The sequence below is a fragment of the Acomys minous genome (genome assembly GCF_964271855.1).
Source record: "Acomys minous genome assembly, chromosome: 9".
Classification (NCBI taxonomy): Eukaryota; Metazoa; Chordata; class Mammalia; order Rodentia; family Muridae; genus Acomys; species Acomys minous.
Window position 1 is genome coordinate 15,393,246 of NC_140490.1, and position 18,190 is coordinate 15,411,435.

General features: G+C 47.0%; 1 protein-coding gene across 2 annotated transcripts; it reads left to right on the forward strand.

Moving 5' to 3' along the window:
- The first annotated feature begins 243 nt into the window (after positions 1 to 243).
- NPY4R2 (neuropeptide Y receptor Y4-2) lies at positions 244 to 7,367 on the forward strand. 2 transcript variants are annotated; one of them, XM_084795380.1, is made up of 3 exons: positions 244 to 277; positions 3,820 to 4,983; positions 6,300 to 7,367. In XM_084795380.1, exons 2-3 carry the CDS (start codon positions 3,879 to 3,881, stop codon positions 6,302 to 6,304), a joined length of 1,110 nt encoding a protein of 369 aa, XP_084651506.1. In that variant the 5' UTR covers positions 244 to 277; positions 3,820 to 3,878; the 3' UTR covers positions 6,305 to 7,367. The 2 variants fall into 2 exon arrangements, with proteins under 2 accessions (XP_084651506.1, XP_084651505.1); XM_084795379.1 differs by having other exon boundaries at positions 3,820 to 7,367.
- The last annotated feature ends 10,823 nt before the right edge of the window (positions 7,368 to 18,190 follow it).

Consider the following 18,190-nt stretch of genomic DNA (forward strand, 5'->3'; position numbering starts at 1 on the left):
GGCGCATTGCACATTTTCTCAAGCCCGGTCCATAGTTGAGGAAACAGAAGTTGAGAAAGAAAGGAGAGAGAGGAAGAACAAAAGTGCGGTGCGCAAGCAATGTAGTTTGTCCTCGGAGCGCTGCAAGTTGACGTTTAGTCCTGAGGGGTTGGCCATGGGTGTGGCTCCCGAAGTGGGCGGTGCTAGAGTTTTGTGAGCCCTATAGGATTCCGGCTCAGACGAGGACCAGCGGGTGGCCCGAAGCTTAAGGAACACCGCTCAGCCGCGGGTGGAGCAGGTGAGGCCAGTGCTGAACCGCTATTCTCCTATTCTCCGGTCTGATTTGGGAAGAACTCAAGGTACCCATCCTCCAGGAAGCTGAGGGCGCTGCTTGACTGGGCTGCCTGCAGCAGGGCGCCTGATGGGCTTTCCCAGCCTGGACTTGGGGCCACATCTACTGGCTGCCTGTGCACCTGGACCTCCTCACCTGGGACACGGTGGCCTGGTACCTGACAGGTAAGTGGATCTGAGGAAGGGAGCTGCACATCCGAAGTGTGAGTGTGTGCAGGCAGGCACTCAACGCTAGTGGTTGATTTTAGGAGAGGATCGTCTGCCAGCAATACTCCTTCCTAGGGTGATTGGCATTGTGTCCATTGATTTTCCTTAGATTGATTAGGGAAGGGTGTAGCAGAACTTTGGGCGGGAGGCGGTAGGGGTGGGGGTGGGGGATAGGGAGCAGAGGATGGGGTTGACGCAGCACACTTGTTTCAAAATAAAGTCAGGATAGGGTTTTACTGACCTTGCATAATACTTTCCCCTTCCACACAGGCTTATCACTCACTGCCAGTTCCTAGGGGACTAGACTACATACAGCAGGCCTGGAAAGCGAATGTGGACACCAGGAGGAGAGTCAAGCCAACACCTGTTTGGAAAAGACCTAGGGCTGAAGAGGCAGGCCATTCATTGTTGGTCCTGTCACGAGTGGGTTCTTTGAGCTGTTTTATGGGATTACAGGCTATGAACTGTCCAACAGAGGACTGAGGGCCTCAGGGCACCCTCTCATGTGCCTGAACCACATCCCAGCATCCCTAGAGGCTCCCCTGTGTAGGATCCTGACACAACACTCTGCTCACTTCTTACAGACATGATGATTCCCTTTGTGTGGCAGGGGATCCTGTCATTGACCCCAGAAGTTCTCAAGTGACCTGGAGACTAGGCATAGGCTCTTGAATGGAAAGTCTCTTCCGCCACTGGTGACCTGCTGCCTTCAAACTCATTCTGGTCTCATTCTGGCCACTCTTGATCTCAGTGTCTTTCATCCTAATTGCTGACACCTAGGCTGAGCCATGAGACCTTCTCCTCAGGCCTTGGTGGCACCTCTCCTTTCCTTCCTCACCTGGCTCTATTACAGATGCACCTGTCAAAGATACTCCACAATCAGCAAAGAGTCAGCTCTCGCGATGACCTGGGGCTCAGGGCTAAAGTGACTGGTCAGCAGTGCTGGTCTGTGGTGTTCTGGCCCACAGCTATCCTGAGAGTTAGCTTTCCCCTGGTTTCTGTGAGAAAAAGCAAAGCAAACTCCTTCACGCTGCTTCTTAAAAGGTCCCTTTCCTTCTGTCTTGGCTTTTCCAGAGCCTCAACCTACCCTCTACATCTAACTAATCTTTCTGGAACGCACATGGTTTGCTGGGGCTCACCCATCACCCCTGGTCTGGCTTACCTCTCCAGCCTCGTTATTTCTCCTTCCTTCTCCGAGCCTGCTTGGCCCCAGCTGTTCTGAAGTGCTTGCCTGTCTCAGGAGGCTCCTGCCCTGCCTGCCCCTGTGTGTGCTGTTCTCCATACTTTGAAGTCTCCCCCTCTCCTTGGTCCATTTGTCTCCTTTTCCATCTGTGAGCTCTAGGTTCTGCTGCGTCTCGTCTTTCCCCCTGCCCTTAGCTCCACCCCTCATCTCCCAGGTCACAGGTACCCACAGTTCTGACTATGGCAATAGCATTGTGGCCTTGAGGTTCATCTGCATTCCCAGTGGTCAGTTTCCTTGTCTGGGAGGGCCATGGCTGTCCATGGCACTTTGGTGGCTCTGGGGCTTAGCCTAGGATTTGGCCCATGTTGGTTGAGCAGATGAACAAAGTAGTGATCATTGCCTGGAGCCCTCCATGTCTGCTAACTCCCCTTGGCTTATGCTGGTGTTGCCCTACATCGATGCCCTCCTCCTAGCTGATGGTTAGACAGGGTCTGGGCTTTTTTCCCTTGGCTGCCTCTGGGCCAGTGTGTCTGCCATAGATTCATATGGCTGTGGCTTCCTTTTCCTCTCAAATTCTACCACTTGTGTTTGGCTGGGTATATTTCCTCTTGTTATATTTGGCCAAATGCTTTTTTTTTCTTGTCCAGAAGACTGTGGTGCCAACCAACCACTTTTCCCTGGAAAGCTGGCATCACAAAGAACTAGGCTGTAAACTGCCAGTCAGATTCATTGATTTTTTTTTTTAAATGACCAGGTGAGACTTACTTCCAGAGATCAGGTCAAATAAATAGTGAATGACATTTGTTGTCACAAATGTTGTGACATTTGGAAAGCCAGTTTTACAGATCTTTGGCTAATTTGACCTTTCTGTCAAAACTGCACTTGATCTTGAAGAGAAGTGCATATTGAGAGTGCATATTGCATATATCCGAAACCAGGCACGGCTAATATAGGACATCAAAGAATTATCTCAAACGGACTGTTCTGCTACGAAAACCATTTCTCAAAATTGGGTCTCTAAACCGTGTGCAGCAAAAGTCCTACAGGCTGCTTGCTAAAAATCCAGATCCTTTGGCTCCATCCCAGACTCGATGAACTGTTTCTCCTGGTGAGGGGCCCTGGAATGTTCCCTTTGAGCACACCCCCTGCAATGACCTTGCTGCTTAGTGAAGGTTGAGAATGGCAAACCTGTGGGATTAATGATGCCTGGAAAGCTGGTGTGATGATTTCTAAGGTGATGTGCAACAACAGGGTAATGGTCCTCCGTGTCAGGCTGCCCGGCACTGGCATTACTGCTTGAAGGGTTTGGAACCCAGGTTCTGAAGAGTCAGTGCTGTTAGAGGATGCATTTGTTCAGGAGGGCCAAGTGGAAGGGTGGCTAATGCCTGGGGGTAGAAGTATGTCAGTTGGCCTGAGCATAGGTATAAGGGGAAAGTGATGAGCACCACATGTTGGTGGCCAGGTGTGTGCATTAATACTGTAGGCAGCATGGAGGAGGCAGTGTGCCAATGAACCAGTCTTCATTCATCCTCATCATGTGCAAACTTAGAAACAAGGCTGATGGGGTGCTAGGGTCTGAAACCAGGAGGGTACACAGTGTGCCAAGTCCCAAAGTTCAGGTTCCATGGATGTCATGGAAGACTAGGAGGGTCAATATATAGGATGTATTGCTGTCTTTGTTGGGATAAAGGGTTTTCTAGGCTCCAAGTTTTTTTAATCATCAGAACAGCCTCAAATCCTGAGGCTAAAGGGAGTTTGTTGGGCAAGCTATGGCACCAGACAGTCAAATATCTTATTATCTGCAGAGGTAATGGGTAAATGGCTTCTTGTGTGGATTTTATGTTCTTCACCAATGAACTGGGTTGATAATACTTGTCAAAATAAAGTAGCTAATATGCAAAGCATTGAGCACAGCTCTGACCTGTATCAAGTACTGCCTACAGGGCAGTGGTTATTGGATGCTCATCTCTTACCTTAAGCCTCATATGATAGCCCTCAAAACCATGGGGTAGAAGCAGCTAAGAACCTTCTTCTCCCTTATTCTTACCTGGGCTCCACCCTAGAAGCACGCTCCTGAGTTCTATTTGTTTGCTTTGCAGGCTGCCCCTTTGAAGCGGGCCCTTTCGTCTTGGAGTTCCTGGATCTTCTCACTCCCACCATGAATACCTCTCATTTCCTGGCCTCCCTCTTCCCAGGATCCCTACAGGATAAGAATGGGACCAATCCATTGTATTTCCTCTACAACTTCTCTGATGGCTGCCAGGATTCTGCAGACCTGTTGGCCTTCATCATCGCCACCTACAGCATCGAGACCATCTTGGGGGTCCTGGGAAACCTCTGCTTGATATATGTGACCACAAGGCAAAAGGAAAAGTCCAATGTGACCAACCTACTCATTGCCAACCTGGCCTTCTCTGACTTCCTCATGTGCCTCATCTGCCAGCCGCTCACAGTCACCTACACCATCATGGACTACTGGATCTTTGGTGAAGCCCTTTGCAAGATGTTAACCTTCATCCAGTGTATGTCGGTGACCGTCTCCATCCTCTCACTGGTCCTCGTGGCTCTGGAGAGGCACCAGCTCATCATCAACCCAACAGGCTGGAAGCCCAGTATTTTCCAGGCCTACCTGGGGATTGTGGTCATCTGGTTCATTTCTTGCTTCCTCTCTTTACCCTTCCTGGTCAACAGCATCCTGAATGACCTCTTCCACCACAACCACTCTAAGGCTGTGGAGTTTCTGGAGGACAAGGTAGTCTGCTTTGTATCCTGGTCCTCAGACCACCACCGTCTCATCTATACCACCTTTCTGCTGCTCTCTCAGTACTGTATCCCTCTGGTCTTCATCCTGGTCTGCTATGCACGCATCTACCAGCGCCTGCGGAGGCAGCAGCTTGCATTCCACAAGGACGCTTGCAGATCACGAGTAGGGCAGATGAAGAGGATAAATGGCATGCTCATGGCCATGGTGGCAGCCTTCGCAGTTCTCTGGCTGCCTCTGCATGTGTTCAACACGCTGGAGGACTGGTACCTGGAGGCCATCCCTGCTTGCTACGGCAACCTCATCTTCTTGCTATGTCACCTGTTTGCCATGGCTTCCACCTGTGTCAACCCTTTCATCTATGGCTTTCTCAACACCAACTTCAAGAAGGATGTCAAGGGTCTGGTGCTGGCATGCCGTTGCAGGTCACCCCAAGGGGAGTCTGAGCAACTTCCCCTGTCCACTGTGCATACGGACCTCTCCAAAGGATCTCTGAGGCTGGGTAGCAAATCTAACTTCATATAGTCATGTCTAGGCTTTCCCTTATCATTTTCTTGTGACAGACTCGTTCCCTTCACTAAGTAGACACATTATAAGCTGGAGGTAGCATCCTGTTGTTTCTGGCTTTTGAGGCCCAGATAGGCCAGCAAGAGGCTTGCATCTTGGCATTCGGGTGGTTTAACAATTTGCTTCTGGGAGAATTCAGAGTGCAGATTCTGCAGATCAACCACACAGTGAACTTTGCAGCTTGAGCTGCAGGGGGTTAGAGCCAGAGATGGTGGACTCTTAACTTAAATCCCTCAGCACAGATCCTGGCCTAAAAGCCTTCACCCATGTCCTGACCATTCAGCTAACTTGCCTTGGGTGATGTGCTACTCTCTCTTAAGGGATGCTGGGTGTTCTGGTAGCCCTTGGCTGAAGTGGGTTCACATGAGCAGGTCCAGGGAGTTGGGAGTCTGTTTAATAAAACTCCCTGGAAGGAATAGGGACAATAAGGGATGGGCAAAGATGAATGTGGCTGTGTCATCTATGGAGGTCAAAGTTCAGTGCCCCTTCTGGCTGCTGAACTGGGTCCAAGGCATGCTCAGTGTGTGGACTAAACAGCCTGTCCTTAGAAAGAAAGAAATACCAAGTTGCTTTTGGCCCATATCACTGCAGTCTGGTTCTGTGTGTGTAGAGCAATCTTCCAATACAATGAATACACAGCCCCATGGGAGACTTATCCCCACACTGAGCAGGTCTGATGGACATTCTGGTCCTGGTCCCTTACCAAGCATGTGTGCAATTGATGTCCAGGACAGGGGCTTTTGGAGCTGCCACTTCTTTCTGTCTTGTCACAGCTTTGGCCACATCTCCAGATTAGCTCCTTTGTTGCTGGACTTTGAGGTGACTTCTTTTCTTTTCTTTTTTAAACTGGGGTTTTACTGCATAACCAGGCTTGTCTAGAGCTCCCGCCAAGCCTCCTTTCTCAGCCCTCATTAAGGCATAAGCCATCGCACATGAGGATAGGTGATCGATTGAAGCACTCTTGTTATCTGGTAAAGTCTATTGCTGACTACTTCAAGTGACCAACTTTGAGCAAAGCTCAGACTCTCAGGCTCACGCTGGCAAGATGCCATTGTCCAAACTGCACGACAACCCTGGGGATTTCAGACTTTTCCAGATACCGTCCTGTTTCCTGGAATGTATGCTTTTCATGAATCAGGCTCAATGAGGTCAAGATGCCAGTGGTCCAGATTAGATATTTAGCTAAGTCGTTAGGACTCAGGGCACGATGCAGAGGCTCCACTGAACATCTTCTGTTTTCCTTCCCCTTAGGATGACATTAGCCTACCCGGATGGCTGTCTCCTTGATCCTGGTGTTCTGGTGTCCTGGTGTCTAATGGCCCTTGAGATTTCTTGGTTGCCAGCTTCCTTGATGTTTGCTATCCTCAGTATGGTCTGAAGACCAGCAGCCCTCGAGCCTGGAGGCTGTTAGCTGTGCAGAATCTTTGTTACCCCTGCAGGTGTGCTGAGTTTGAAGCTGCATTTGGTCCAAATACGTAGGTTAATTTGAGGCACACTGAAGTCAGGAAGCTCAGCTCTGGGAAGCAGATCACTCTGGGCTCGGAGCTATTGGGTGAGAACTTGCAGATGTCCACTCTGGGGACTGCTGTGGAGCCATGTTCTGAACATATCCTTAATCTCTGATTGCTGAGGAAGAGGAAGAAGGCTTTGTTTTGGCTGCCTTTTCTCTGGCTGCATGTTTCTTGGGCAGCCTCTTCATTATTTCAACAAATACTTGCAAGTCCGTAGCTTACAAAGTTCTGTTCATGGGGAGCCTGCTTTTTTTTTTTTTTTTTTTGTCTTCCACTCTATTTCTCTTAAGTCTGTACCATTAACAGTTTCCCATCAGTTTTGATAGCTGCTTTACCAGAAACCGCTCCGGTACAACCCGGACCCTCTCGGTATTTCTATGTAATCCCTCACAGGGTCGGTGGGGAGGGCTCCTGGAGGAGTGATGGCATTTGAGCTGGAGACATATCCCTGCAAAAGGAAGGCCTGGGATTTCTGAGACCATGCAAAGCCTTGTCAAACCCTGGCATTTTTTTATTATAAAAGTAATCATATTCAAAGGTAAACATATTCAAAAATAAAGCAAGAAAAAAGATCGTCATTTTTGAGACTCATTTTTCATTAGTATGTGTATATGTCTGTTTGAAAATATGATTGAAATTAAAATGTGAATGTATTGATATTTACATGTATGTACTATTTAAGGATCTTGTGCATATTTTTTAAGGATCACATACATAATTTTTAAGGACTGTTACATCTGAGACAGGGTACTCTTGTTCGTGCCTCTGTCTCTTGAGTACTGGGATTATAGGCTGGCACCACCACAGCTGCCTGAGTTTGATTTTTTTATTTGTTTCACTTTAGGAATTTTCCTTCCCTTCCTTCCTTCCTTCCTTCCTTCCTTCTTTCCTTTCATTAACTTTTTCTTCAAATATGCTAGATATCCAATAAGCTGCAAGGAATACAATGATTAGCACAGTAAAACCTGCCATTGCTGTCTTTAATTTATTCCAAAGCTATGTTCAGGTTGTAGCCATAAAACACATAGAAGACACAGGTGGGAAAGAGAGATTTATTTATTTTAAAGAAAGATTTATTCTACCTGGAATCATGTGTAAGCACATATATCTATTTGTTGGTTTGTGAACATGAGTGCAGGTGCCCATGGAAGCCGGACGCGTTGGGTCTCTGGAGCTGGAGTTACAGATGGTAACACAGCACCTGATGTTGTGGGCGCTGGGAACCGAACGGGGGCAGGGGGAGGGAGTGGGCCCCTGTAAGAGCAGTACCTGCTTTTAACCCCAGCCATTCCTGGGGTTGCTGTTGAAGATTTACCATTAGCACAAAGTCTTTGTCCAGAGTGACCTGGACTAGAGGATATCTCTTCTGGCCCTCTGAACCCAGAACTTTCCAAGTTCATCGGCTCTCTCTCTGTGAAGTTGCAGGGGTTCCACATGGCCGCGCCAAACGGTGGTGACTGTGTGGATGAGAAATGACCAGCTTAGGCTAATTAGGTGCATACTTAGTCCCCAGTTAGTGGAAATGTTTTGGGGAGACTGTGGACCCTTTAGGAGGTAGAATCTTGCTCGAGGAAGGGTGTCACTGGAGGTGGGCTTTGAGTGTTTATAGCCTTGCCACACTTCCTGTCTGTCTCTCCTTTGACTTCCGGTGTGTGAATGAAATGCGATCTCTCAGTTTCTTGTTCCTGCTTCCATCTTTCCCCTACACTGTGGGTTCTATACCTCAGGAACCACAAGTCAAAATAAATCCTTTTCTTTCTTATCTTGCTATTTGTTAAAAGTATTTTATTACAGTATCATAAAAGTAACTAATGCAACTGTATAATTCCTCATCTAAACTGGAGTACTTGAGCCCTGCTAGTAACCATTCTGGGACAACAGGAAAAAAACTACCTCAGAAAACAGGACTGTGAGGAGGTCCAAGTGCAGATAAGTTCAAGCAATCTCCCTCCCTCCCTCCCCCCTCTCTCCGCTGCCCCTCCCCCTCTCTCATCCACTTTTCCAGTCCTTTGCATTCTGGTTTTATCATATGGTCTCATCTCAAAGGACACACACTTCCCCAGCCTGGGCTTTACGCTCTGTAGTTTTACTCCCATTCTTTTCCCTCCTGCCTTCCTGAAACCCTCTGCCCCTATGGATGACTAATACTTCACTCACCACGTTCCCTTCAAAGTATAAGCCCGCTGTCACTAGTTATTATTGCATTCATCCAACAAATACTGATGGTTCATTTTACAGCAGGCACATGGTGAACAAGACTGAAAACGAAATCATCATCTAAAACGAAGTTCTTAATACAGCTTTTTATGGACTTCTTGACTTATGTATGGTCCTAGGGATGGGCACTGTGATGTGCTGCAGTTTCCTATGCTGTGGATTTCAGGTTTGAACAGACACATTCATTCTCTCACAAGACTGTGAGCTCATTGAGAGCAAAGCCTGGGAAGCCATTTTTGCATCCCTGTGACTCTCATGTGCTCCTGGATAGACCACAGACTCGACAAATGTTGCCCAACCGCAGAAATAAAGAAGGCTATTTACTTAGCTTAAAGAGGACTTTGTTTTTTTAACAACCAGTTTAAGGTTCTCCAGGAACCCATGCAGGATTGATCAAAGAAGGGCCTGGATCTCCACTGACCCTCAAGAACTCCCCACCCACTCCTCAAGTTTTGTGACTTAAAGGAGGATGTGTGGCTGAGTAATCATTGCTTGCTTTCCCCTTGTTTAAATATCACCACTTACTTGAAATTTGTTCCCTTTGACTCTGAAAAGAGGTTATCAAAGTAATCAATTGGAGGCCAGCCCAAGGCCCTCTTAAATGCATATCCCTTCATTCATAAATACGTGAATAGGGCATTCAATTGGTCATTATTCTGACTTCCAAAGAAATCAGACTGGAAATAGGCCACACATTCAGAACAAAGGATACTAGCTTGCTGGTGAAAACTTTGAGCTAGCCCATATGAGGTGCTATTTGTAACCTTTTGTGCATGGTAGATGGACAAAGGTTTCCTTAGAGAGAAGGCCTCTCTTAAGAACCTTTGCTTGGGGTTCAAGGGCTCCTCAGTTGGTAAAGTGCTTGTCATGCAACCCTGAGAAACTGAGTTTGAACCCCAGAACTCACCTTCAAAGCTAGACATGCTGGTGTGTACTCATAGTCTGGTGCTGAGAGGCAGAGACAGGCAGAGCCTTGATGTTGCTGGCCAGACAGTCTAGCCTAATAAACAAGTCCTAGGTCCTAGTGAGAGGTCTTGTCTCAAAAAAAAAAAAAAAAGTGACTCTTGAGTAGTGTTTTTCAACCTTCCTATTGCTATGACCTCTTAATACAGTTTCTTATGTTGTGGTGATCCCTAAGCATAAAATTATTTTTGTTGCTACTTCATAACTATAATTTTGATACTGTTATGAATTGTAATGTTAACACAATTCTGATATTTTCAGTGGGTCCTAGGTGGCCCACAAGTTAAGAACTGCTGCTCTTGAGAAACAATACTCAAGGTTGACTTTTGTCCTACACACACACACACACACACACACACACACACACACACACACACACACACAAACTTGTTTTATTGACACCACACACGTCTTCATCCCATGTATGTATAAGCCTGAGCAGCACAAGCCCAGGTTTTGGCACCTGATAGACCCAAACTCCAAGAGCCATCTCATGATCCTTCCTCAATCTCAGCTCCCTATTTGTGAGGCTGATGAGGCAGAGTTGCTGACACAGAAGGCCCTCTTAGATTGGTCTTGCTTCAATGCTTACTTAGGTGTCCATCCCCCTCTCCCCCCCCCCTTTTGAATAAGAGTCGAAAGGTGAAACTGTGGGAAGGGTGGGGAAGTAACCAGGGACTCCTGAGTCACATGGGACATCCATGTGGGTGAGACACAACTCATCAAAGTCTGTCTGATTCTCCAGGAAGGAAAGTGTAGCTATCAGCCAACCCCGGTTTGGATGGTTTAGGGGTTTTGCTAATGATGAGTTTGAGGCCAGCCTGGTATACAGAGTGAGTTCCAGGACAGCCAGGGAAACTCTTGAAACACAAGCAGCAGCAGCAGCAGCAGCAGCAGCAGCAGCAGCAGCAGCAACAACAACAACAAACAAAGAAGCAAAAAAGGACCAGGAAACCACAGTATACCAGCTGCTTTACTAGAAACTTTATTATACTCACAAGATTAAATTAAATTGTTAAATTTGTTATGAATCATTGCATTAATTTGTTGACTGAGTGCACAGAACAAAAAGAGAATATTCCAGGTGTGTGATGAGAAACCAGAGCAGGAAGCTCCCCTTCTAGGGCTGAAGAACAAAGGGACCAGTGGGATGAATTAAAATTGAGAAGCTGGGGACTGAGGAGAGAGTCCAGTGGGTAAGCACTCTTGGACCTAAGCTCAAATGCCCACCTCTCACATAAAAGCCAGGCACAGCCATTCATGCCTATAATACAGGAAGACTCTGGAAGCACAGTGGTCAGCTAGCCTGGCCAAAATGGTGAGCTTCGGGTTTAGTGAGAGGTCTGCCTCAAAAGATAAGGGGGAGAAGGACAGAGGAGGATATCTGATTTTCTACTCTGGCTTCTGCAAGTGAATACACACATAAGTGCATCTGTACCTGCATGTATACATTACACACACAGACACACAGACACACACACACACTTATAAATAAATTTGAGTTGGAATAAAATTGAGATGGTAGGAGACGGGCCTGACTGTGCTGCTATCTCATAGGGACACACCCTGAGGCTGGCTCTAAAAATGTAATATGCGAACATATTTGGGAAGAGCAGTGATGGATGGGTGGAGGAGCAACAGGAAGTACTCCCAGGAGAGCCAGCAGATAGAGGGCATCTATCTACCCAGTCAGCCTCTTGGATTCCCACCAGTGCCCTGGATTGGCACACTCTATAGGGAAGAACTGGTCACACAGAAAGGGGTTTGCATGGACCCAGCCATTGATCATGAAGTGTTTGGAGCTTTATGGAAGATGCTAACTGCCTGGGAGTGTGCTGCTCTGAGAAGGCCTTGAAGCACTTTCTTCGAGGCCGTGAAGCTTGTTTGCAGTGCACCCTACATACAGCAAGACCTGTCTGCAGCTGATGCTCTTCTGGGGCCTCATTCAGGATTGCTGAAGATCTGAAGCCTGCCCCAGAGCCCAAGTAGAAGCTGGGCTGCTCAACCCAGGGCTCCCTGGAAGCTGAGGTGTGTTACATTCTGGTTTATCTATTTCGTACCTGTGATACTTGTTCAGGTGTGGGCCTACTGTGTTTCCTTGGGCTGTGAGAGTTCTCTAGAGGTTCTGGAGATTTCTAGCACCTTTTGGTAAGGAACTACATTTCTTACCTTGAGTTCTGTCCTCTCAGACTCTCGTCTTAACCCTGTGCTGCTCTCTGAACATGCCCATGTGGTTCTTGTTAGGGTCTAGAGGTTTCTAGATTATTCTATCCCTCACTACTGTCTGGAGCTTGCCAGGAAACTTTTCCCATTGGCTCTTGCAGGTGCTGGCCTTCAGGATTCCATCTGCGTATGTCTTTCAGATAACATGGGCTTCCAAGATATCCATCATGGTAGCCACTGGCCACCGGTGTGAGGCTACCCAGAGCTTGAAATGTGACTTGCCCAAATTGAGATGTGCAAAGTATAAATTACACTTTATTTTCAAAACTTGCTTACCATCAAAAGAATGTGAAATGTCTCATTAAGATTTTTATATTGATTATATACTTGAAATAGTAATAGTTTAGATAGAGTGGGTAAAAGTATGACAATTACTTATGTTCTTTTCTTCTTAATAAAAAAAAACTTTAGGTTACAGAAAACCTAAGAAAGTATAAGGGCTTTCTATATACCCAAAGTATAAGGGCTTTCTATATACGCATGCGGGCATAGCTTCCCCCACTTCCCAGTGCCGCCCCTCACCACCATAGTGGTACATGCCCATCTTAGAGACACAAAACCATCAGAACTATAAGAGATGCTACAGCTCAGTCCTTGGGATGTCCATTCCATGGGTTGAGAAAAAAAAAGCATAATGACACATGTCCACCGTTACAGGGGCACAGTGCCACTGCCCTAAGGACCCTCTGTACTCTACCTCCTCACCCCACTCTTGTCTTCTGGCAACGCCTTCTCTCTACTGTGTTTTCCTGAATGCCATGAAGTTGGGCTCACACACTGTAGAGCCTTCTCAGACTGACCTCACTCACTTAGTTCTATGCGTGTAAGGTTCCCCCATGCCTTTTTTTTTTATGGCTTATAGCCCATTTCTCCTTAGCATTGGATGATATTCCATTTTCTCAACACAGCACAGTTTATTCACTCACTTCTTGAAGTACATGTTGATTGCCTATAAGTTATGGTAACTGTGAGCAAAGCTGCTGTAAACACCCATGCAGAGCTCTGTGGAAGTGAGCTTTCTTTCGGCCTCTCTGAGAAAACACCACAGGGTGCTGTTATTGGGTTGTATGACACTGCTTGTTTTTTTTCAGAATCTGCAAAACTGTTTCTGAAGGCAGCCATGCTATCTTGCTTCACCACTAGCACTGAACGAGAATTTCCATCTCTCCCCTAGCGTTAGCTGTTCGACTTTGTTCACTCTAGCACTCGGGCAGTGGTACCTGTCGTCGTTGTCGTCGTCATCATCATCATCATCATCATCATCATCATCTCTGATAACTGTGGTGCGGGGTGTCTTCTTGTGTCTCCTGTGCCCCTACGCATCTTTTTTGGCAAGACATTTATTCAAGTCTTTTGCCCATATTTAAACAGGACTGTTTGTTTTCAGAGTTCTTTTTTTTAATTTTGGATAATAATCCTTCATGAAACACATTCTTCTCAGTCAGAGAAAAAAAATTCCCTCAATCTGAACCATGTCTTCTTCCTTTCAAAATTTATAGATATAATCATGGATTTGATCACATTTTGGGAGCAGCCCTGTTGTGAAGCCACCGCAACTGTGATGCAGGTGACATCTGCTCCTTTGTGTCGAGTGAACAAGGGGTCCTTCTAAGCAGTCTGCTTGCCTAATGCCACATCTTTCATCCCTAATGCTTGTGTTTTTCACCAATTATGAGGTCAAGGTTCATGGTGGTGTTTGGGTAGAAGGTCTGGAGCTTAGTTTTGGGCAGGGATGGACACGGTTAGTATCTGTCTGCCTCGTTATTCACTGATACCTCCTGGGGTGACTGAATGCCCTTGCAGATAGGCTGATTTCAGACCAGTGTGCACGGAGGAGGAATGCAATTGTAGAGATGTTGCCATGGATAGGAGAGGGCCACTGCTCAAGGTTATATGTGGAAGAGCATGGGTGTTAGCAAGGCTGGCAGGCCAGAAAATAACAGTGGTGTTGTCAGGGGTGGGTGGGGCACTTGGCGGGTGTGAGAACCTGAAAGTAGCTGGCACAATGCATTTGGGGATGGGAAGGTGACTGAAATGAAGTCTGGGTGGAGAGAGAGATGTGGGATGGAAGTCCTTGGATCCTTGATTGAACAGTTTGGTGCTATCATGTAGGCAAAGAGAAAGACTCTAAGCGTCCACTGCTGCCTTGTTCTCTGAAGTATCGCCCCCAGGGAAGCTCCCCTCTTGGCAGAGCTCCAAAGAAGGCATCTCCAGCTGAATCTGGAAGAAGATCAAGCCTGATAGGACACTAGTGTGTTGCCAAGTATGCCAGGTTGGGGATACCGCTGAGCTAAGAGCAGGGAAGATGGCTATAATTCTGCACCCCTAACCATCCAACTGGACCCCAAGTCATTGCCCCATCAGGTTCAGGGCTTGCTTCCCTGAGCTTCTCAGCCCAAGCTTTTGTCACTCTCCTAGATGGTACCATCAGCTGAGCACTCCAGGCCATTGCCCTGGAAAGGGATGGTGACACTTGTTTTTGAACCTAACTCTGTTTCAAGGCAGTCTATGGGCTGCAGAGCAATTTTGCCTGGTTTCAGCAGTGAGCATGGGGTCTAGGCCCTGTGTACAGCCTCCGGCTCCAGCTTGCTGAGCGGGGCCTGTTTTTCCCTGATAAGCATAGTCGTGAGCAGTGCAGCTTCAGAAGGTAACAAGGGTGCACAGGAAATCCCACGAAGGCTGTGCTCCCCTTTCCCTGAGTCCTCCCCCCACCATCCTGACACTACCCTCAAATTCGTTATCCAGACTTTGTCCAAACCCGGAAGCTAAGGGGGTTCTGTGTCCAGTCCCAAGCCTTATCCTTGTCCAGAAGTGACCTGGGCATCCAAGAATCCTGGGTGGAACCTGGTGGTCATTTTCTCACTATATAGTAAGTTCCACATCATCTTCCTACTGAGAAGATTTGGAAGCCAGTCTTCTCTGAATCTCAGCTTCCATGTTAGTCAAATGGGTATTTGGGCTAGACTATACCAAGCAATCCATGCTTCTGAAACTTCATGGTTTCTTAATCTCTGTTGGAACTAGAGTGATTTTGACTCTGTCCAACCTCTTCACAAAATAAAGCAGAGACCTGCAGGTGAGTGTCAGGACTGAGTGGAGTACCCAGGACATAGAGGGAATCAGGTGGCCTTTGGTACATGCTCTAGTGTCATTTCATGAGCACTTGCTTCCTTTTTTTCTGCCCTGCATACCCAGACTAGAGTATGATTTTGTGGTTCAATTAGTTAATCTATTCCTTGACATTAAGATTAGCCATGTCAGAGCTGTATTAATCGCTGCTCAAAGCCAGACAACTGCCTCTTTGTTCCCAGTTATTGCTAAGAACTGTTCTGCACATGACTTTAGATAAGGAGCCATTAATGTCCTACATGTTGAGAAACAAACAAATGACTTATGCACTGCTGAACCTAGGGTCCAGCCTGGGGTTCTGTGATACTGCACCTGTTCCATGAGGTCAAGGAGACACTTCCCTGGCAGCTTCTTCATAGAATGGTTAGCCTCGACCTCACTGTAGCTTCACTTGGTGGGCCTGGCTGGGGAAATGTCCATGTGGCTAAGCCTGGTGGCCATGGCACATGCAAAGGTCATGAGTTCTCCTCCTCTGCGAGAGTTTATTCCCAACCATGGCATTGGATGGGTTGTGCCATCTCCCAGCCTCCAAACCTCAAGGTTATCTTCATTTTCTCCTGCTCTGCAGGCCTTGCCCTTGCAACCTTACAAACTCAATGATGAGGTCTCACATTAGAGAAAAGTGTCTCACAACCTTGACAATCCCTCTGAAGAATTTGGCAATCCTGACCACCATGCTCGCTTTCCCTTTGCTTATCAACCATTGGCATTTTGACTTCTATAGCTGCTCAGGTTAATTATTCTTCAGAAAATCACAGATGTCTTGGCCTCAGCCTTGGAGTTTGGATCCTCATTCTGCTTGAGTTGTTGCTGTTGTTTTATTTATTAATTTATTCCCTTTACATCTCCTCCCTCCTCTTCTCCTAGTCACACCTTCCCTCCCCCACACCCCCTCTCCTATTCCTCAGAAAAGGGGGGCGCCCCCCTTCCCATCCACTCCAGCTCATCACGATGCATCAGGACTAAACTTGTCCTCTTCCACTGTGGCCGGGCAAGGCAGTCCTGTCAGGGGTAAGTGATCAAAAAGCAGGCAACAGAGTCTATGTCAGAGACAGCCCCACTCCCCTTACCAGTGGACCCACATGAAGCCTGAGCTGCCCATTAGCTACATCTTTGTAGAGGACCTAGGTCCCGTCCATGCATGGTCCTTGGTTGGTGCTTCAGACTCCACAGGCCCCCTTGGGCCCTGGTTAGTTGGCTCTGTTGGTCTTTTTGTGGAGCTCTTGTCACCTCTAGGTCCTTTTATCCTTCCTCCAACTTTTCCACTAGATTCCCTATGCTTCACCCAATATTTGGCTGTGAGTCTTAGCATCTGTTTTGAACCACTGCTCTGTAGGGCCTTTCAAAGGATGACTCTGATAGGCTTCTGTCTGCAAACATAATAGAGTATCCTTAATAGTGTTGGAGTTGGCTCTCTTCCATGGGGTCAGTCTTGGGTTAAGCCAGGCATTGGCTGGACATTCCCTCAATCTCTGTTCTATCTTTATCCCTGCACATCTTGTAGGCAGGATAAGTTTTGGATAGAAGTTTCTGTTGGTGGGTTGGCGTTCTCCTCCTTCTGCTATGAGTCCTGTCTAGTTAGAGGGTGTCCTCTTCAGTATCCATGGCCTTTGCGACTGGGAGTCTCAGCTAGAGTCCCTCTCATATTCTCCCAGAGGCCTATTCTGACTTAGATCTCCAGCTTGTCACAGCGATGTCTTTGCCCACAGATTCTCTTTTCTCTGCAGGCCTTCTGTCCTCCTGCCCAGCCTCCCTCATCCCACTCTCCCCAGGTCTGATTTCCACACTTATTTCTCTCTGCATGCCCTCTCCTACTTTTTTCCCTAGCTTCAACCACTACCTTTGTCTATCCTATTTCCCCTTCTGAGTGAGATTCAAGCATCCTCCCATGGGTCTTCTTGTGATTTATCTTCTTTGGGTCTGTGCATTGTGGTAAGTTTATCCCATACTATATGGCTTAAATCCACTCATAAGTGACTAAATACCATATGTGTCTTTCTGGCTTTGGGTTACCTCACTCAGAATGATCTTTTCTAGTTCCATTCATTTGTCTGCAAATTTCATGATTTCCTTGTTTTTAATGGCTGAGTAGTATCCCATTGTGTAAATGTACCATATTTTCTCTATCCATTCTTTGTTGAGGGGCATCTAGGTTGTTGTTTCCAGATTCTGGCTATTACAAATAAAGTTGTCATGAACATCATCAAGCAAATGTCCTTGTATGGTGGAGCATACTTTGGGTGTATGCCCAGGAGTGGTATAGCTGGGTTTTGAGGTAGAACTATTCCCAGTTTTCTGAGAAAGCACCAAATTGATTTCCCAAGTGGTTGTACACATTTGTGCTCCAAAAATTAAACACCAACAAACAAAATAACCCAATTAAAAATGGGGCACAGAGCTAAACAGAGAATTCTCAACAAGGGAATATCAAATGGCCTAGAAGCACTTTTTAAAAATGCTTAACATCCTTAGTCATCAGGGAAATGCAAATCAAAACGACTCTGAGATTCCATCTTACACCTATCAGAATGGCTAAGAGCAGAAACCCAAGTGACAGCACATGCTGCCAAAGATGTGGAGGAAGGGGAACACTCCTCCATTGTTTTTAAGTTCCTTCTTTCACTAGTTTTCATGACATGACCTCTACCTGGTCCCCCTATCTCTGATGCTGCTTGGCAGGCTCTCTGACCTCCAGACACTGGCCTGTTCCTCAGACTGCCTTGGCTTTTCTGTCCCACATCACACCCTTCTGAACAACTGCACATGTTCCCAGGCTTCAAGACATGTTGGCTTCTGTCTCTCACTTTTGCATGTCCTCCACACTCCATTTAACGGCTGACACTGGATATCTAGGAGACAGCCAGATAGCCCTCTAGTTCAAGTTTAAATCAAAGAGGAGTCTCTCCTGGGGTTCCTGCTGGACTTTCTACACAGCCACTCCTGTCCTGAGCAGCCCGATTGCTGCTTTAGGGGCATCTGACTCATTCTTATCCCTTTTCCTGCACATCAATGGACTCTCTCTCTCTCTCTCTCTCTCTCTCTCTCTCTCTCTCTCTCTCTCTCTCTCTCTCTCTCCTGTCTTATAGATGAGTGGCCTCT